The 21451-nt window shown below is 42.9% G+C and overlaps 1 protein-coding gene across 2 annotated transcripts in view; it reads right to left on the bottom strand.

Annotated features, from left to right (window-relative positions):
* The window catches only part of ENTPD1 (ectonucleoside triphosphate diphosphohydrolase 1), a 39981-nt gene that overhangs the window by 1221 nt on the left and 17309 nt on the right, over positions 1-21451 (bottom strand). The window contains exons 1-9 of one of the 2 annotated variants that reach the window (XM_081191117.1): positions 15843-16031; positions 15020-15144; positions 7183-7300; positions 6901-7051; positions 5373-5532; positions 4306-4542; positions 3035-3295; positions 1355-1462; positions 517-654 (exon numbers count right to left, since the gene is read on the bottom strand). In XM_081191117.1, the coding sequence (XP_081047243.1) occupies positions 517-654; positions 1355-1462; positions 3035-3295; positions 4306-4542; positions 5373-5532; positions 6901-7051; positions 7183-7300; positions 15020-15103 (1257 nt within the window). In that variant the 5' untranslated portion in view covers positions 15104-15144; positions 15843-16031. Of the gene's footprint in view, positions 1-516; positions 655-1354; positions 1463-3034; positions 3296-4305; positions 4543-5372; positions 5533-6900; positions 7052-7182; positions 7301-15019; positions 15145-15842; positions 16032-21451 lie in introns of those variants that run through there. The other variant, XM_081191116.1, reaches the window with a different exon arrangement.

Below are 21451 nucleotides of genomic sequence, written 5' to 3'. Positions count from 1 at the left end.
AGCACAGAGGAACCCCTAAGGGAAGGGAGGAATGGGGGCAGTGACACATTTATTACCATTAATTAAATTTGTATACCACCCTTCATCCAAAGATCCCAGGGCAGTTCACAACAGAAGAATACAAAATACATTTAAAAACACACACCAATAACACATCCCCCCATAAACACATTTAAAAAGCAAGAGAATGCTAATCAGCCAAACCCCTGGAGAAGAGAAATGTTTTCGCCTATGTATTGGAGGTGCCAGGTGAACTTCCCAGGGGAAAGCATTGCACAAATGGCAGGCCACCTCAGAAAAGGCCTGTTCTTGTGCTGCCACCCTCCGGGCCTCGTGCGCATGAGGAAGGGTTTCAGATGATGTTTGATGAGTCTGGGTTGGTTCATTTGGGGAGAGGCGGTCCTGGAGGTATTGAAGGCCTGCTTGCGGCTCCCTCTCCACCAGTGAGGAAGGGGTGCTTCCCAGCCCTCCCACTCACCACCCCCCGCCAGCTCCTGTCTCTGCATGCCAAGATACCTTCCCCAGGAAGTGGATGCCCTGCCATTTCTCCTTGGTGAAGTTGTATCTCTGGCTGAGCAGCGAGAAAATGTAAGTCGCTGAGAAGCAGTATTCGCTCAGGTACTTCTCCTTTACTGCAGGAAATTCAGCCTTCACCTGGACAGAGAGAAAGGGAGACTGTTTATTTCCAGGCATCTTCCTTTTCCTGGAAGCAAAGTGCTCCACCCTTCAGATTTATACAACCATCCCTGGAACAACCATGACTGAGCTGTGTGTTTCTATATGAAGCTCCCTTTCATGTGTCAACAGAAAGATAGATAAAAAGATAGGTGTGATTTTGCTTTAATCTTTGTATTCCGCTTTTCCAGCAACAAATATTGAGCTTAAAGGGGTTCACAATAATAGCATCAAAAATTAACAAACATTCCAATCACTCTCTCGGTATATGTATATTCTTTGGTGATCACTGGTAGCCAAGTAAGATTGTCTTCCATGAACATATATACTGGCAAATACAGCTCTTAAATCCAGCAGATCTTGTGTTAGGACAAGTGAGGCTGTGGGGCTTCTCTTCTACAGCCAATTTGATTTCGTATTTGGTGCATCAAGCAGCACTAATGCCAGTAGCAGCTGGTGTGCTGGGGAAGAGCTGCCCTCCTGACTCCCCTAGTGCTGCAAATTGCCTAGGCAGGGCTGGGGCAGTGGCAAGGGCAGATCTGCCCAGGAAGGCTACAGCAATGCTAGTGTTGGGTGTGTGGCTCCACACTACCAAACCAACCATGACTGATGCCAGATGGAAGCTACACCTCCTCAGAGTCAAGACTCATATTCCTCCCAGTTTGGGGAAATGACATACCTGATTCCAGGGTTTGGAGCAGAAGTTCTTTACTTCTTCTATTACTTGGTCCATAGGCTTTTTCGTCGCATTTAGAAAGTTCATTACGTAGTAGAAAGCAGAAAACGCCTGAAGAACAAAAGAAATGAACTTGTTTGCAAAAAATGCTCTGCCTCCATCAGTCCTCACTAGTCCGGGGAGAGAGATTTGCAAGTACAGTGGTACCTCAGGTTACAAACACCTCAGGTTACAAACACCTCAGGTTACAGACCCCAGGTACCACTGTAGTTGGCTATGGGTTGTAGACAATGAACTCCCACTTCATCTAATCCAGGGCAAACGTTAGAAGGCTACAACTCCCTCGGCTCTCCATATAGACAGACCACGTGGCCTAGCAAACAAAGTCAACCAGGCTGCCTCCTGTGCGTCTCTCTCACCAAAAATGAAGACATCTTGATTTTGAAAGACTTTTTATGCCTAACATCTAGGCTTATTGCTGCCATTCTATCTTCTACCCTGGATGATTTTAGGTTGTGGCGGTGCCTTAAATGCTCTTTGTTGTTTGCTTGTACATGTACTTTTATGATTATGTGTATGGTTTCATGATTATGCTGTGTACATTATTCTGGATATGTTTAGCAGAAGAGATAGGTAATCTCTAGCTCACTAACTAATCAGCTATTATTATCAACAGTTCTTTGCTGTCTCCAACATAAATGACCCAATATTTCCTGAGGGTAGGCAGGAAGCCGCCTTATACTATTGACTCATTTGGCTCAATATTGTCTAATCCGGCAGTGGCTCTGCCTTTCATATCATAGGGTGCAGGCTCCTTTTACCTGGAGATGCCAGGGATCAAACCTGGTACCTTCTGCATGCAAAGCATGTGCTCTACCACTAAGCTAAAGCCCCTCTTCCCGCTGTGAGTTCCCATCCTATCCAATAGCAGTAGACCCCATGGACACTCCCCGTGCTTCATGCCCAGCAGGCCTTCTCTCCTGCTGCTAAGGTAGCTGTTCTAGGCCAGTAAGTCAGGGGTCAGCAAACTTTTTCAGCAGGTCCACTGTCCCTCAGACCTTGTGGGGGGCTGGACTATATTTTTTTTGGGGGGGGAATGAATGAATTCCTATGTCCCACAAATAACCCAGAGATGCATTCTAAATAAAAGCACACATTCTGCTCATGGAAAAACACCAGGCAGGCCCCACAAATACCCAGAGATGCATTTTAAATAAAAGGACACATTCTACTCATGTAAAAACACGCTGATTCCCGGACCGTCCATGGGTCGGATTTAGAAGGTGATTGGGCCAGATCCGGCCCCCGGGCCTTAGTTTGCCTACCCATGTGCTAAGTCAATCTGTTGCTTTAACTGGGTGCTAATGAAATCTTAAGAAACCTTCATGTTCTTGTATGGTAAGTGTAGCTCAGCTGGACTTTGCCACCTAGTGGCAGACAGAGGAAGATAACAAATTGGTGCACCTAGCAGAAAAACCAAGCAAAATGTCAGGGGAAGAGTGAAAGAACCCATCTTTCTTTTGCCTCCATGTAATTCCTGCTCACATCATGGCTACCAGGCTACTGTTTAAATACAAGCCTACGCTAACGGGACAGGCAAATTGCACTCCAAAAGTCCTTCCTCCAGGGTAAAGCCACCAGTTTCTGCCTGGTGGAGAGAGGCAGGTGCGTATATGGACTCACCCCAAAATCCCCAGATACTGGAGGCAAGAAAACACCATTAAATGAGCAGCTGGAGTAAGGACAGTGGACAATATTGAAGATTTTCTCAATGCTTCTCAGGCACATTTCATAATCTCCAGTGCCCTCAATTTGGAGCTGTGAGGAGCAGGGTAGGGTGATGTTTGGAGCTGTACAGGGGCTTTTGCACAGGTTAGAAATATTAAGAGTCCTCTCATAGCCTTGGTGGAAACATGGGTCTCTGATTCTGCTACTCGATGAGTCCTGCAGTGAAAAGAAGAAAAAGGGTGGATGGGCAGTTACACACACCGACAACTAGTTATGACACAAGACAACACAAAACCTGGATCTAGGCAGGAATAGGCTCACAGCATACTATATTTACTATATTTACTTTTGTTACTATATTTACTTTTGCTTTTTTACTTTATTACCAAGTTAACAAAACAAAAACACCAATGGATGGCCAGAAGGAAATATGTCAGGAAAAATATTGAAAAGCATGCATGTAGGTCAGCCATTGGGAACCTCTCGACTAGGAGCTAGTTTCAGCCAGCAGGGATCCTAATTTGACCTGCAAGGCTATTTCCCCCAAACCACACTCATCTGCCCCACATTTGTGATGTCTGGCGTGAGCAGGTAAACTTGTGGCTGCAAAGGAGCAATCAGGCGCTTACATGGCATTCCTGATTATCCCTTGGAAACTGAGGCTCTCTAACAGCACTGAGTGGAGCTGACTGCATACCCCTTTAAAGTTGTCTGTTGGCAGATGCCGTTTGGATTCCACCTAGAGGTGGACATGTGTCCTTTGTAGAGAAGCTCTGCAGACAGTTTTTCTAGCCTGCAGAGGAAGAATGTCCATTTGCAGGTAAACAGGCAAAGTGGGACCGAGCATCCGCAGGAACCAGCTGATTGGTGCTGAGAACAAGGCCCTTTAAACTTGTCACCTGAATTCAGAATGATGTCAAAGTGGCCCAAGGAGTATGGGGGAGGTAGGATCTGGCCCAGCAGCTGGACAAGGTTCCCCACTCCAATGTAAGTTGTTAAGTGAAGAAGTCGTAGGTGCAGTGGGACAGGGCTGCTTAGGTAGACAGTGCGAGTCTGTCTGCTGTTCTTCTTAATGTTCCTGTACAGCTTTGACCTTGCTGCCACCCTGCTCCACCTGCTCCTGGTTTAGTACGATTGCAACCAGAATAATCTTCAGATTGATGAAAGCTGGTTACACAACAGACTTGTAAGCTGGGCATGCAGCTTAAGAGTCACCCCAAACTTACCAGAACGTCTTGGAGCAGCTTGAGCCAGAGTGCTTGGTCCTTCCCGTAACACAGAAAGCTGTGCGTATACACAGTGTACTGTTTGCCGTAGAGATAGAAGTTTGCTGTATCTGCTGGTGACTCCAGTGTCTCCTGGTCTGGTACAAAGGTGATCTGTGTGGAAGCTCCACCAAGGTCCAGCGCCCCTATGGTTCCAGTTCTGAAGAAGATGCGGGGCAGGAATTTTGGCCAGATAGACTGCAAAAAGAGCACACCAGATGGGAGGAAGCTGCATGAGCTTGTCAAGCGACAGAAGACCCATCTTGTGGGAAATGCGGCACAGGATGCGACCCAGGAAAATGGAAGCATGGAGTCAAGGGAATCAGATGGTTAGAGGTGTGCTAGCACAGGCAAGAGGTGGGTTAGTAAGGAACAGACATGTTGGGAGAAACCAAGGATCATTCAAGTATGAGATACAGTATGGGAAGGCCAACAATAGTTTGTTTAAGTTTCAGGGGGGGGGGGCAGGTTGGAAACTTCTTAACTCAGCATTCTAGCAATATGTATTTCAGCAAAGAGTCTTGTGGCACCTTAAAGACTGAAGCCCATTTATTCAGGCCTCTCGTCAACAAAAGCATGTGCCACAGTCAATCTGCATCTTTAAAAAGCAGCACAAGATGCTTTGTCATTTTTGCAGCAATGAATTATATTTCCATACTTAACAATTGTTTTGGTGGTTTGGATGGCACTAGAGTGTTTTGTTTTGTTTTGTTTTGTTTTGTTTACAAGAGTCATGATCCTTTAGGGGCAATCTTTTGAGGGATATGTGCTGCTTGGTGGGCAGGTGCCAGAGTCAAAAGAGATGGGCTATCCCTTTCCTTGTCTCTCTGCCACTTCCATCCTCCCCCCTCCTCTGCCACCACCATGAAATGAGGTTGTGGGGTGCATGCAGCCCTTGCCATCCCTGCTGTAAGGAGGTTTTGCACAGGCTTTGCCATCCCTGCTGTAAGGAGTCATCACTATTAAAATGGAAGTAAGCATGGCCAAGCTTCAGGGAGCAGTGTTTCCTTTCTGGCATGGCATGTTACCTCTTTGAAGTTGCCCAGCAGGTAATTAATGGTGATCCAGCCATAGGCACCTTCTTCCTCACCAGTGAGGATCCTGGCACCCTGGAAACGGAAGGGGTATGAGCGCAGGGTCTCCTCTACTGCAGAGAGGACCTTTTTAGCAGTGTTCTCGTTCTCCAGTCTGCATGTAGAAAAGAGGGATAGGAGTTACGTTGTGCTGTCTTATTATATTGTATTTTTATCATTCAGCACTGCCCTGGAAGCTGTTTGGATAAAGAGCAGCTCATCAATTTAAAAAAAATTAATCTGCCAGCGTTCCCTGCTACTTGAGGCCAGATGTCTGATAGTTCCATTTCCTTCTTTGGCTTTTTAAAAGTGCATGTTGGGAAGTGGCCAAGAAATGATATAAGATGTGCATGTTTGTGACAATGGATAAAGCAGATGCTTGGATATGACATGCAAATTATGAAGAATGACCTGAGAGGTTTGCAAGGTGCAGATCTTACTTATATCTGGCTTTTCTAACATTGCTCTAGGGCTGGCACCTTCAGCCCTTTTCTGGCTCCTTCCATACTACTTCCATGTGATTTTACAAACAGGAGCAGGGGGGGAAAAGTATCACAGAATCATAGACTTGTAGAGTTGGAAGGGACCCAAAAGTCATCCAGTCGAAGCCCCTGTAATCACATCTAATCATAATCAGAAGCAGTCTTCATTCTATTGCACACATAGCTTCCTGACCAAGAGACCTGATATACCAGGAGGCTTTGCAAAAGTCACCTTCATAATCTTCGCAACTATTGCAGCGTTAGCACTGTGGATTGGGCACAGAATAGCTGTGTGAGTGAATGATGGCCATTATGGAGATCCTGATTTATCCAAAGCTTATGGCAACACCTCTGGGCATCACAATGTACAATAGTAAGTGAAGGAAATGGAGAGATGGTCTCCTTTCTGCGCTTGCTTTTATAAGCTGGGGATCCAAGCACACAGAGCAAATTAGGCACTTTGCATCAGTGTGTCCAGGCAGAGATACATGTTCTGGTTTGAATTGTCATCTACAATGGTACCTCTGGTTACAAACTTATTCGTTCCGGAGGTCCCTTCTTAACCTGAAACCATTCTTAACCTGAAGTACCACTTTAGCTAATGGGACCTCCCACTGTCGTCATGCCACCGCCATGCAATTTATGTTCTCATCCTGAGGTAAAGTTCTTAACCCAAGGTACTACTTCCAGGTTAGCGGAGTCTGTAACCCGAAGTATTTGTAACTCGAGGTGTTTGTAACCCGAGGTACCACTGTATACGGACCAAACTGAGCAAACAACAAGGGACTGAACGCAGCAATGACATGTTTGTGAAATGCAGACACTGTGCAGTGCCGGTATGTAACTAAATCTTCCCAGGGGTGAGAGGAAGAAAAGACAAACTGGGCCAAGTTTGAGTATCCCTGTCAACTCCAAAGAAACCTTTGAAAACTGTCATTTGCGATCTCACCCCTAGCGAACATGATATTTCAAAGAGCGCAGATTGTATCCCTCTTTGGTACCTCAGCAGCCGCATGCCAGCTGTTGCCCCCAAGTAAACTGGCGTCTCTGGGTGTTTCTCTTTTGGTACTATTTCCTTTGCCTTATCCATGCAGTGCCTTAGGGGGACACCAACTTCTCCCACACGGTCAGCATATCCTGAGATTCCTGGACCTGGGAGAGAAAAAGCAGAACTTTTGCCAGCTAGTTTTAGTCTGGTGTTTTCCTGAGCATGCTGTGTTCTACCCTCTTCACTCTACTACCATTTCAACATCCTATTAGCCCCAACTTTCCCACTTCCTTACCATCCACTTCACAGACATGCACCTGCTGCACGACTCCTGTGTCATTCTCCTTCTCTGCCGGCCATTCATATACATACAAGTTGGTGTGAGAAGAACCAGCATCCAGCACAATCCCATACTGCAGAAGAAACAAAACCACAATTTTTGCTTAGTAAAACTCAGCATATTGGGAAGATGTGATGGAGACGCATTTCTATTTAAATACTTAATTATAATTTATTTCTCCTAGCTACCATAAAAGCCAGGTGTGTGTGTTTTAAGCAAACATATCCCTCTCATTTCCTATCTTTTTGCAATCAATGTAGTATTTGCAAATAAATTAGATTTAAGTCATTGCATCCTTCAGATGCGCAAATATGGCCTTTTACTCAAAACTGGGACCTTTTATAAATTCTTGAGTGATCTGCCCACATGATTGTGGTTTCAGACATAAGTCCATCTGCGCTGAATGTAAGATGCTCAGGCCTAAAATGAGAAGCCACGGTAGGTTTTTTAAGACGCACCTGTCTCTGGACCGAATTTTACCCTCAGCAGGCTGTGCAGGAATTACTAACATTACCACTAATGGTTTTTTGTTTTGTGACCAATAGGAAGGTATTTGACTTGACATGGGAACAGGGCAGGATAAATTCTGCAGCAGAGATGTTTGGTAGAAAAGATGAATCAACCAGACCATAAAAGCACAGTAGGGAGGGAGCACAAAGAGTCATGGTATCTTGCAGCTCAAGAACTCAAGCCAGTGCTTTCTAAACCTTTGAAACCTGGAGCAAAAGTGTTTCGTTTTTGCTTAAATTTGAAGGCACTCTTTACCCTTCTATTCTGAAAAATACATATATCTTTTCGCAGATCACCCATAAGAAGAATGGACCAGGAAGAAGTGGAGGGGACTTCCGGTTCAGCGCGTCTCCAGCTCAGGCGGGGGATCCTGAGCTTCCCGGAGAAAATAGGGGTTCCACAGGGCGCCGTGGTCCCCTGAAAAGTGTCTGGAGGGTGTCCAGACACACAGGTTCCCGCAGAGCCACAACGCGGACCTCCCGGCCGTCAGGTAACTCCGTTTGCGGAGCGAAGAGTACGGCGGGGGGAGAAGCGGGCGGAGGGAAACCATGGCGGTCTCCGGGTAAGGCGAAGCCCCGTGCCTGTAGGAGAAGTGCTTGAATTCTCAAAAAGAAGAAACCCGAGCCTGAAAGGAAAGAAAGAACTTGGATACTATCAAAGGAAAGGCTGGGTAAATAAGGAAGCCGAAATGAGCACAACTTTTACCTAGAATCATTACGAACGCAAGGAATAGACAAAGCGGAGAGAAATGTGAGTGACGCTAGCGGACAAAGTTCTTCTCTCCCTTCTAACTTTCTTTCTTTGCACGGAGTGATACTAAGTAACCAATAGAAAAAGGAATTTAGAGGGAGAGCAAAGAGGCAATACTTTGCTACTTTTGGCTACTTCTCAGCCCTCCTGGGGACGGGGAAAGGAGCTGGAACTGAATCTCATTTGGGAAGTTTTGCACAACAGAGGTCTCCATTTCGTGAAAGTTTGGTCTCCATTTCGTGAGTTTGGTCTCCATTATAAGTTCTACGAATTACCAGCGAAAGGAGAAAGGGGATATCTTCTTTGTTAAGTTTGAATCTCCACCCTTGAGAACTTCAGTCAAGCTTAATAACTTTATAAAAGCCATTGTCTGTTGGGGATAAAACTAAAAAACTAAAAAAAGGAATTGTGGAGAAAATAAAAGAGAAGCTGTTCCTTTGCTGTTTCCCTTCTTTTTGCCGCTCCTCCATTAATTGGTTGTTAGACCCCTGGTGGACGGGTGAGAAATTATAATAGACGCCTTCTCCTCTCTTCTTTTTGTTTTGTTTTTTTGGCAGCTGGGAATTTTTGGGATTTAGCCCAATTGAGGGCAAGAAGATTAAGAAGTGGACCCAAAATAATTAATGGAATAGATAATTTCATAAGGAATAGCCCATTTGGGGGCAGGAAGAACCGAGCCGCTTGCTTATTAGAGCTAAAATAATGAAGTCTCTGGAAGGACTATAAATTATATATATATATTTTCCTTTTTCTTTTCTTTTTTCTTTTCTTTTTTTTTTCTCTCCCTTGACCTCCCTAGGTCCCTCGTTTGGATTGGTGGATTATTATATTTGGTGAAGTAGACTAATTGGTGATAACAAGAGGAGAAAAGGAGAATACCAAATCCTTATTAATTCTATCTAAGACTACTCAACACATGCTACTATAAACTTATTAGTATATCTTTAAGGAATTGGAAGGTACTGATAGGCTTGTTACTGCCAGATATTGCTTTAAGTTTTGAAAAATATTGTAAAATTGTAAAATTGATTGCTGCGCCTCGACTGGGGAAGGTTAATTTTAAACATCGGAATAGGTTGTTGGCGTAACAAGATATATTTGTACAAAATGTCTCATGTACCAAAGAAAGGCGGGAACGGGGGGACACCAGTGGAAAGGAAGGGGTCCAAGCAAGAAACAGATTTTAGAGCTGAAATACTAAAGATGTTCGCAGAGATTAGACAAAGTGAAAAAAATCTGGAAACAAAAATTGAACAGGTAGATGCTAAGATTGGAAAAATGGATAAGAAAATAGATGAAACCGTTAGTGAACTGAAAGGACAAATTAAAGAGGTATCCAAAAGAACTCAAGTGTTAGAAGAAGGAATGAAAAGGACAAAATTGGAAATGAAGGAGTTAAAGCGTGAGGATGATAAAATTAGAGCAGGACTTCTAGAAACTAACAAAACACAAGAGGAAATGTGGGATGCGATCTCCATGAATGAACTTCGACAGCGGGAAGTTAATTTAAGATTCAGGGGGGTACCAGAGCATCAAGGTGAGAATATCAGGCAAAAACTGATAATAGAACTAGCACAATGGTTGGAGTTTCAAGTAGAGGAGATGGCGAGTACAATACAGAATGCCTTTAGATTAAAAGTGAAGACGACGAAGGCAAGGAAATTTCCAGGGGATTGTCTTATAGCTTTCAAAGATAGAGACATAAGGAGCGTGGTGCTTCAAAAAAATAGAGAGAAAAGATTATGTATTGATGGTAGCTACATAGTCATCTTTAAAGATATACCAATTAGACTGTTGAAACGGAGAGACCCCTATAAGCCACTGGCACAAATCCTTAAAAAAAACAATATAGAATTCAAATGGGAGTTCCCGGAAGGAATTTCATTCACTTATAAAAATAAGAGACATAGATTAACTAGCCCAGAAGAAATAGGTAAATTTCAAAGGAAGTATAAAGAGTTGTTAACGGAAGAGGAGGAAGAGGTCAGGGGGGCAGTGGGAGGGGTGGAGGTAAAAGGACTGAAAGATATGGAGGAGAGGAGGAAGGTGGGGGGAGGACTAGAGGAGGAGGGAGAAGAGGAGGAGGGGGAGGGAGGAGAGGAAGAAGAGGAAGAATTAAAAGAAAATTAACCAAAGAAAAAGATACTCCTAGAAATATAAAAAAAAAGAGCAATATGGCATTAAAATTATGGAATTGGAATATAAATGGGCTGAATGATAAAAAAAAAAGGAATAAGGTGGAACAATTCCTAAGGAAAAAAAATTTAGATATTATATGCCTACAAGAAACACATGTGGCAAAAAGACATAGGAGAGTTTTAATAAATAGAAGACTTGGAAATGAATTCATATCTTCAGACAAAGGAAAGAAAAGAGGAGTAATCCTATATATAAAAAACAAAATAGAAGCCCACCAAATCTTTAAGGACGAAGAAGGAAGAATTATTGCTGTTCAAATTAATTGGCAAGGTGAAAAAATAATAATTGTTGGAATCTATGCACCTAACGGGAATAAAGCTGACTTTTTTAAGAACCTGGAGGAAAAATTGATGGAATATGTGGATCAAAAAATAATTATGATGGGAGACATGAATGGGGTGGTCTCAATTGAAATGGATAGACTGAGGGAGAGTGGATCAAAAGAAGGTAAATTACCTAAATCATTTTTCGAAATGATCCAAAACTGTAATTTGATAGATATATGGAGATTAAGACACCCACAGGAGAAACAATTTACATATCATTCAGAACCAAACCAATCTATGTCGAGAATTGATCAAATTTGGATTTCGAACGAGCTAACCTTAAGAATCCTCCAGGTAGAAATAGAACCAAGAGTAATTTCAGACCATAGCCCGATTAAACTGGAGATTAAAGGCTTTGAAGAAAGAACGTTTAGATGGAGGATGAATGATAGCCTTTTTGATGATCATAAATTTGTACAACAGGCACAGAAGAAAATGAAGGAATACTTTATGGATAACTGTAACAAAGGTACAAAAATGAGCATAGTTTGGGATGCAAGCAAGGCAGTGATGCGTGGACTTTATATACAACAAAATTCAATTAAAAGGAAGAATAGAGAGAAAGGAAAGAAAGAAATCTTAAAACAAATTATGGAATATGAGCAAAAATTAATTGAAAATCCGAACAATATGAAAGTTAGACAAAGTATCAAGGCCTTGCAAACTCAGTTTGCTATGATAATAAACAAGGAGGTGGAATGGAACATTAAAAGATTAAGACAAAAGGATTTTGAATTTGCAAATAAATCAGGAAAATGGTTGGCTTGGCAGACTAAGAAAAGGAAAGAACAAAGTATAATAAATAAAATTAGAGTGAAGGATGAGGAGATAACTAGCCCTAAAGGTATTAGGAAAGGATTTTTGGACTTTTACAGTCAATTGTATAGGAAGAAAGAAAAGAATAATATTAGGAAAATAGAGAGATATCTAAAAGAGAAAAAGGTGCAAAAGATTCCAATAGAAACAAGAGATAGGCTGAACGCCCCGATAGATGAAGAGGAAATTAAGGTGGTTATATCAGAGCTGAAAAATGGGAAGGCCCCAGGACCGGACGGCTTTACAGCAAGGTACTACAAAGAATTGAAATTAACTTTGATAACACCGTTGAAAGAAACAATGAATAATATTTTAAAGGAGAGGGAGATCCCAGAGACTTGGAAGGAAGCGTATATAACTTTCATTCCAAAAGAAGGTGTGGATTTAACACAAGTAAAGAATTATAGACCAATTTCTTTGCTAAATACCGATTATAAAATTTTTTCAGGAATAATAGCAAAGAGACTGAAAAAGGTTTTGCAAGGAATTATTCATGAAGATCAAACAGGTTTTCTCCCACGAAGACAGATGAGAGATAATGTCAGAAATATAATAAATATCTTGGAGTACCTGACAGCTAGTAATGAGAGAAGAGCAATGCTAATGTTTGTTGATGCCGAAAAGGCGTTCGACAATATATCATGGGACTTTATGTTAAAAAATATGGAATACATGGAGATGGGGAACGAGCTCTTTAATGGAATAAGGGCAATATATACGGAACAAAGGGCAAAACTGTTAGTAAACAATGTGATAACAGAAGAAATTAAAATATCAAAAGGCACTAGACAGGGATGCCCACTCTCGCCATTGCTGTTCATCATGGTTCTGGAGATTCTCCTGAATTCAATTAGAGAAAATAAAAAGATAAGGGGGGTGAGGTTAGGCCGTAATGAATACAAAGTCAGAGCCTTTGCGGACGATTTGGTTATAATGGTGGAGGACCCGATAGATAATGCAACTGAGGTGATAGAGGAAATTGAAAAATTTGGTGAGGTGGCTGGGTTTACGTTAAATAGGGGAAAGACAAAGATCTTAACAAAAAATATGGATCCAACAATGCGGGAGAGGTTACAACAACAAACAGGTATCGAAATTGTTAAAAAGGTTAAATACTTGGGTATTTGGATAACAACCAAAAATATCGACCTATTTCAAAACAATTATGTACCGGTATGGCATGGAATCAAGAAAGACTTGGAGAGTTGGGGAAGGTTAAAACTATCCTTCTGGGGCAGAATAGCAATGATCAAAATGAACGTGTTGCCAAAAATGATATTCTTATTTCAGATGATCCCAGTATTAAGAGGAGTGAAGATCTTTAAGGAATGGCAAAGATTGATATCAAGATACATCTGGCAGGGCAAAAAACCAAGAATTAAATATAAATTGTTGACGGATGTAAAGGAAAGAGGAGGATTTGCCCTGCCAGACTTGAGGTTGTATTACGAGGCATCATGTCTTTGCTGGGTGAAAGAATGGATAAAACTGAAAGACACAAAACTATTGGACTTAGAAGGATTTGATAATAGATTCGGGTGGCACGTGTATTTATGGGAAGAGAAAAAAAAGGGCCACAAATCATTTGGAAATCATATTTTCCGGAAATCGCTAATTGAAGTATGGGATAGATATAAAAATATATTAGAAAGGGGGGTCCCACATTGGCTCTCTCCAGTAGAGGCCATGGCAATTAAGAAAATCAATATGGAGAGTAATTGGGCAACGTATGGGGATTTGGTCATGAAAGAAGGCGATAAATGGAGAATAAAACCATATGAGCAAGTAAAAGAACACGTCAATGTTTGGTGGCAACATCTTCAGATAAGTGATATGTTTAAAAAGGAGATAAAAGATCGAAGATATAATGAAAAAGACTCAAAATTTCAAATAGAAATTATTAATAATGATTACAAGATAATATCTAAAATGTACAAAATTTTACTGGAATGGCAAACGATGGATGAAGAGGTGAAAGAGGTGATGATTCACTGGGCAAGGGATCTGGGGTATAGTATAGAGTTAGAGGAATGGCAAAAAATATGGGTTGAAAATCTGAACTTCACGGCATGTATCACGTTGAAAGAAAACACTATGAAGATGGTATACAGATGGTATATGACACCGGTGAGGCTTGCAAGAATGTACAAAACTTGTAATAAATGTTGGAAGTGCAAAGAGAAGGAGGGCACATTTATGCACATGTGGTGGGAATGCAAAAAGGTAAAGGGGTTTTGGGAAATAATATATAGTGAGTTAAAGAAAATATTGAAGTATAACTTTGTAAAGAGACCAGAGTCTTTTTTGCTGGGAATAACTAGAAATGCAATAAATAAGAGGGACAAAAAACTTTTCCAATATGCAATAACGGCAGCGAGAATTCTGCTGGCTCAAAGATGGAAACAAGAAGAGACACCAACTTTGGAGGAATGGAGAGCAAAGTTAACGGATTATGCGGAACTGGACAAATTAACGGGAAAGATCAGATATCAAAAAGACCATAAGTTTTTGGAGGACTGGGGAAAATTTAGGGAGTATTTGGAAATTCTATGTGAGGATCATACAACGCTAGTGTGTTTTAAAGAAGCTTTGTGAAACAAATCAGAAATATTGCAAGAAAGAAAATGTAGATAGCAAATTTATTTAAAGGTGATATAATAATTAAGAAATGCGTAGGTAGAGAAATAATCACGGAAGATTACTAGGGGAATTGTGGGAGGTCCAATAAGTGAACTATGTGATGTGCAGATTGAATGTTTGGAGATTATAAGGAAAAACCTTTAATAAAAAATATTTGGAAAAAAAAGAAGAAGAATGGACCAGGTATCCTTCTTGCAAATGCAGGTTATATTATTCAAAGTTGCTTCCAGGTAACCCACCCTCCTCTTTGCCTAGGAAATCAGGACACAGGTGATGGAGAATACGTAACCTTCTGGGATTGCTCTGTAGCTGCAGAATGGATAGCATGAGAACCCTAGTGCATCCTTGCTCCCTCCCTCAAAATGTTGCCACTACCGGCAAACTGGCGGAGAAAGGGAGAGATTATTTCTGTTCCAGCATGCATGTGGAGCGGTAAATGCATCCAACATGCTTCGTTTTTCGCATTAGCCCTTCCCATGCTGCACTAGTGCAGGGAATCACTGGCCTAAACCGTTCACAGTGCTTCCGCAGGAGGCTCTCCTGTGACTTACCTTTCGGTTCTTGGTGGCAGAACTGTTCTGCGTGACAGCCACAGTGATTAAAGCAATTATAGCCACTATTAAAAGAAATCCCATGGCAGCATATTTTGGATGGAAACGCTTGCACAGCTTGGCACCTGCAATCGCAGCAAAGTGAAGACGGCATTACAAACCACACAGCATAAGAAGGCCTCTCTTGGATCAGGACAGTCAAAGGCCCATCGGGTTCAGCAACCTGCTTTCCTACAGTGGCACCAGGTGCCTGCAGGAAGCCAACAAGCAAGCGGAGAATGAGCACCGCAGTCCGTTCCCATTCATGGTCCCCACTGCAACTGGGGATCTATGAATCTAATCCTCTTTTACAGCACGTCTAATTTAGTGGCCGCCACCACGTCTTGCGAGAGAGGATTCTGAAGCCTAAGTAGGTGATATATGAAGAAGCATTTTCTTTTGTCTTTCCTGAATCCCCCACCATTCTGCTACACTGGATGACCTTGGGTTTCAGTATTCTTGAGAGCTGGAGAAAAACTTATCTCTACTGACTTTTCCCACAACCCTTTTATGCACCTCTTTCAGTGGTCCTCCTTGCTCACCATTTTCTTCTAAACTAAAGAACCCCTGCACATTGTAATATTTATTCATGAAGAAATTGTTCCATCCCCTTGATAATTTTAGCCACAATTTCCTGCTCTTTCCCCACCCTTTCGCCAGCTATACCGCAAGGCTGATTGTCATTGCCTGATCTGATGCAGCTACAGAAAAGGAAGCAATCCCACTCCTCTTTGACGCTGGAACACAGCGCGGCAAAGCTTGCCAGGAATCAGCTGCCACTCACCCCACTGCTAGTCCAGATGCTAGATCTCTGCCCAGCTGCACAAGCCTCCCCGGCTCTGCTTTTATTTTTGGTCTCTGCGTTTCTGCAGAGGCTATTCCTGGAGTTCTAAAATTCCACAACAAATCAGTTCTGGGCTCTCCAGTCTGATTACACTGCTGCCAACAATTTGAAATGGAGGCAGATTCTGCCAGAATGTCTTTCAGGGACTGAAGCACATTCAGTGAATGCAGCACCGTCAAGTCATGGGTTTTTGAAAATCCATAATAAGTTAAATGGTTATGCTTTATTAACTTAACACTTTATTTGTTAATAAGTATACTTCAGACTTCTTAGAATCTTCCTTTAAGCACAAGCCTAAAGATGGGAAGAATGATTCTCCTTTCCTCCTTCTCATGCCAGCAAGTCTGGAGTCAGTGCAGTTGTCCTATTGTACACAATGGCAGAGTTAGAGCTTTAATGCAATAGAACAGGAGTAGACAATGCAGCACCCTCCACGTTTTGGACTACAACTCCCATAATCCTCAGCCAGCATGACCAACGTATGCTGTAGTCCATAACATCTGAAGGGCACAATATGGCTACCCCTGAAGTAGAACAACTGGTGTGTGGTATATGTAATAAGTATAATTTATTTTAACCCTGTTGCAAAATACTGGCTGTTAGAGCATGCTGTTGCAACCTTAGATACCAAGCATATTGTTTTGCTAGCTGGCAAAGAGGAAATAAAAGTTGAAAATAGAAACCATCAACAAAAGAGGAAGGTGGTGTTAGTTGGCTTTAAAAAGCTTTGGTTATGAGTTTGCTGTCTGATTACGGTGGGCTTTTCCACACTTCCTCTTCTCCTGCTGCTCCTACTCTTTAGTGCTCATTTGGAGCTAATCTATTGAACATGAAGGCAAAGAGAAAGGAAGAGCGGTGATATGCCTTCCTGAAGATGAATAACCATGGAAGGAGCTCCCACCTCATAGGAGTGCCTCCTGCTTGCTTATACCATGCATGTATTTTTGTAAATGAAGCAAGTACTGTATGCCACCATTTCCCCCAGTGTTCTTTCATAGAATCATAGAATCATAGAATCATAGAGTTGGAATAGACCAAAAGGGCCATCGAGTCCAACCCCCTGCCAAGCAGGAAACACCATCAGAGCACTCCTGACATATGGTTGTCAAGCCTCTGCTTAAAGACCTCCAAAGTTGGAGACCCCACCACACTCCTTGGCAGCAAATTCCACTGTCGAACAGCTCTTACTGTCAGGAAGTTCTTCCTAATGTTTAGGTGGAATCTTCTTTCTTGTAGTTTGCATCCATTGCTCCGTGTCCGCTTCTCTGGAGCAGCAGAAAACAACCTTTCTCCCTCCTCTATGTGACATCCTTTTATATATTTGAACATGGCTATCATATCACCCCTTAACCTCCTCTTCTCCAGGCTAAACATGCCCAGCTCCCTTAGCCGTTCCTCATAAGGCATCGTTTCCAGGCCTTTGACCATTTTGGTTGCCCTCCTCTGGACACGTTCCAGTTTGTCAGTGTCCTTCTTGAATTGTGGTGCCCAGAACTGGACACAGTACTCCAGGTGTGGTCTGACCAGAGCAGAATACAGTGGCACTATTACTTCCCTTGATCTAGATGCTATACTCCTATTGATGCAGCCCAGAATTGCATTGGCTTTTTTAGCTGCCGCGTCACACTGTTGGCTCATGTCAAGTTTGTGGTCAACCAAGACTCCTAGATCCTTTTCACATGTACTGCTCTCAAGCCAGGTGTCACCCATCTTGTATTTGTGCCTCTCATTTTTTTTGCCCAAGTGCAATACTTTACATTTCTCCCTGTTAAAATTCATTTTGTTTGTTTTTGCCCAGTTCTCTAATCTGTCAAGGTCGTTTTGAAGTGTGATCCTGTCCTCTGGGGTGTTAGCCACCCCTCCCAGTTTGGTGTCATCTGCAAATTTGATCAGGATGCCCTTTCATCCAAAGGAAACTCTTAGTGCAAATCTACATCTGTCTACACAGACCAAAGTTCTATTGAGTTCAATGGAGCTGACTGCAGATGTATATAACAGCCTTCTGCAACCAACTGGCCTCCAAATATTTGGGACTGGAGGGCATCTGGAGGGCAGCAGGTTGAAGAAGGCTGTGATATAGGATTGCAAGCTAATCCTGGTTAGTGCTGCACCTGGAATGCCTCACTATGCAAAGCAATGGCGAGAGCCTTCTGGTGGTTCCCTCATTGTGAGAAGCAAAGCTACAGGGAACTAGGCAAAAGACCTTCTCGGTAGTGGCACCTGCCCTGTGGAACGCCCTCCCATCAGATGTCAAAGAGATAAACAACTACCTGACATTCAGAAGACATCTGAAGGCAGCCCTGTTCAGGGAAGTTTTTAATGTGTGACATTTTAATGTATTTTTGTTGGAAGCTGCCCAGAGTGGCTGGGGAAACCCAGCCAGATGGGTGGGGAATGAATGAATGAATGAATACATACATACATAAATACATACATACATACATACATAGGCTTCAAGATTATCATACAGAAGCAGAAGTCCATTGAGAAAAAGATCAAAAATAACATGCATATGTTACCAGGCTGAGAGAGGGAATACTGAAATAAGTTCTCATTTCTTATCCTAAAGGTATCAGAGCCACCTCTGTTGGTTTGGAGTACCTGGGTTTTATATTAGCCACAACTTAGACCCAGCAATATTACAAAGTCAAGATTCAGCATGTGTTAAGTAATAAAAGAAGAGAGAGCCTCTGGGAACGGTTGAAGGGCCTCTTTCCTGCGCTGAAAGAGAGTTGGACTTGAGGACCTCTGAGGTGCCTTTATAACCATTCACTAACCCCCACATGTCCGACACAAAGGGCAGGACTTCCAGGTCAGCTCAAGCTAAGCATCTCTCATTTTGGAAATCAAGGTTCACAGTGCAGCATTTTGCCAAGCAGGCAGCATTTAAGGCACCTGGCTGAGGTGATTTGTAGCAACAAATAAGGCAACTAAATTTAAACCCTTTGAAGGAGAGTACAATGCTTCCCAGTGTCTTCCTTCCCACCCACCCCTTTGACACACACACCCCACTGAGAACAGGGGTGGAATCTATTCTTGTCCTTGGAGCTGCGTGGTGCTGGCCGGGGATGGCAATTAGCATGGTAACGATGCCTCGAAAGGCTGGGAAACGGGATGATTAAATCAGAGGACTCCAGAGCAAAGGGAAATCCCAGGGTGGCGGAAAGCCACCTCTTTGGCTGTCCAACAGAATAGGAGGAAACTGGGCATTGGGCCTGTGGGGTGGAGGAGAAGGAGGAAGTGGCTTAAGTGCCGCAGTTGCACATCAGCACTCCCTGTCTGGCTGCGTCCAGCTGGCTGGAATCCGAGATTCACCAAATTAACTGAGCAGAGTGTCAGGGCCCTTCCAAACGTGTGTGGGGTTTGTGTGTGTCTGTGTGTATTCTGAAACACATCACTGGTGCAATTATAGTGCATTAGTGAAGGGTTTATACTGGCCCATCCACACAACGTTCTCCTGTGTTAGTTTTTCTGCTATGCTTCCCCAGTATTACAATATTATTGCTGTCTGGAGGGGCTTGCTCTATAACATGACAAAAGTGGGATAATAAATCCCTGGAACATTTGTAGTATAAAACATTACAGGAACATACAGGACACACAACATTAGAAATAAAGTGGTAGGTCCACCACGAAAGTAATTTGGTGAGCAGCCTTCCGCTTTTGTTCAAATTAAGTTAGTGCTTACGTTTGCTCTGATGATTCGAAGATAAGCACCTGGATGAATACGAAAATATAACAGAAGCACAACAATCCCTTTTACGATCAGATCACATTTCAACACACTCTCAAGAGTTATTAAATATATATATATATATATTCATTTTCATTTAACAAACAGTAACATGAACAGAACCGAAGGCAGACTTACAGCTCATTTTGTTCCTTTTACAAACAGTATCAGCAGAGAGATCTCATTACAATCACACCAAATAAGAACGTGCAGATATCTCACAAAGAAACGCAGCAAGCAGGGAACCTCTAGCTATCATTCCATAAAAGGAAACAAGGTCTCCTGCCTACATGCTTTCCATCTGCATAGAAAATTAAGCTATACCAATCTGTAAAGAAGGCACAGGGTTTTAAGTGTTCTCGATTCAGTATTATTTCACCAGTAGTTTTTCAGCTGAAAAACTGTATTGAAGCCATTGTTCCTGAGATAAAGTATTTGCATGCATGTTTTCTCACTTACATTCTCTTCTGAACCCCACTTTGTGATATGCAAGTACTTGGAGCTATGCTCTCAATGCAGAGCTTAAGAACACTGCATAAGATGTTCCTTGTAGGATCAGACCCACCTAGTCCAGCGCTCCATTCTCACAGTGGTCAGTCAGGTGCCTATGGAAAGCCGGCAAGCAGGACCTGAATGCTCTCCTAAATTGTGATTACCAGCAGCTGATGTTCAAAGGCATATTGCCCCTGACAGTAGATCTTATGTGTTCTTATATCTGTTGGAAGCCACCCAGAGTGGCTGGGGAAACCCAGTCAGGTCCAACTCTATGATTCTATGATTCTATGGTGCTGGAGGAGACTCTTGAGAGTCCCATGGACTGCAAGAAGATCAAACCTATCCATTCTGAAGGAAATCAACCCTGAGTGCTCCCTGGAAGGACAGATCGTGAAGCTGAGGCTCCAATACTTTGGCCACCTCATGAGAAGAGAAGACTCCCTGGAAAAGGCCCTGGTGCTGGGAAAGATGGAGGGCACAAGGAGAAGGGGACAACAGAGGACGAGATGGTTGGACAGTGTTGTCAAAGCTACCAGCATGAGTTTGACCAAACTGCGGGAGGCAGTGGAAGACAGGAGTGCCTGGCGTGCTCTGGTCCATGGGGTCGGACACAACTAAGCGACTAAACAACAACAAATTATTATTCATGCATCACCTTCTCTGTTTCTGATGCTATGGCACAAGCTTGTGCTCAGGGCTCCACGGAAACCATTGACCTTCATTTTCCTCTTCCCTTCAGGTGGGAAACAGATTGTAGCCTGAAATTCTCAGGAGTAAAATGAATAAAACATCAGCTTCTTCTCCTGACAGAAAACCTTGAGAAACTGAAGGGTTTTGAACATTTGGAGACCAAGTGCAGGTGACAAAAAGCTGAGGTTGGTGTTAAACAGAACACCCTTGCTCATCCTTCTTGCCTTGTGCATTCCATACATTTGCAGCACACAGCTTCCTGCAAAGGCTCCTTGGGCGCTGTAATTTACTAAAGTTCCCAGGGTGCTTTGAGGGAGGTTTTGAGCTTGAAATGTATGGTGCGTAAGCAGAATATGACGGGCAGGCTGCAATTCCAAGCTATGAGGCTGCACCCGTTTCTATAGTGAAGGAACAGCTAAGATACGACCCCACACACAGACATACTGCATCCCAGTCCCCTTTCCCACAGAGGATCACACCGCCCGGAAGTGAGCACACAGGGGCTTTGTGCTCAGCGTGGAATCCCAGCTTTTCTGTTTGTGTTGGCAGCAAATCGATGGTTTATTTCTGGCAAAATGTCGTCGGGGAAGGTTACAGACAGGAATTCCCTGTGACCCAGCCAGCTCGGCCT

Source organism: Podarcis bocagei, assembly GCF_964188305.1.
Source record: "Podarcis bocagei genome assembly, chromosome: 4".
NCBI lineage: Eukaryota > Metazoa > Chordata > Lepidosauria > Squamata > Lacertidae > Podarcis > Podarcis bocagei.
The sequence above is the reverse complement of the archived record's forward strand: the minus strand, read 5'-3'. Positions and strand labels throughout refer to the sequence as shown.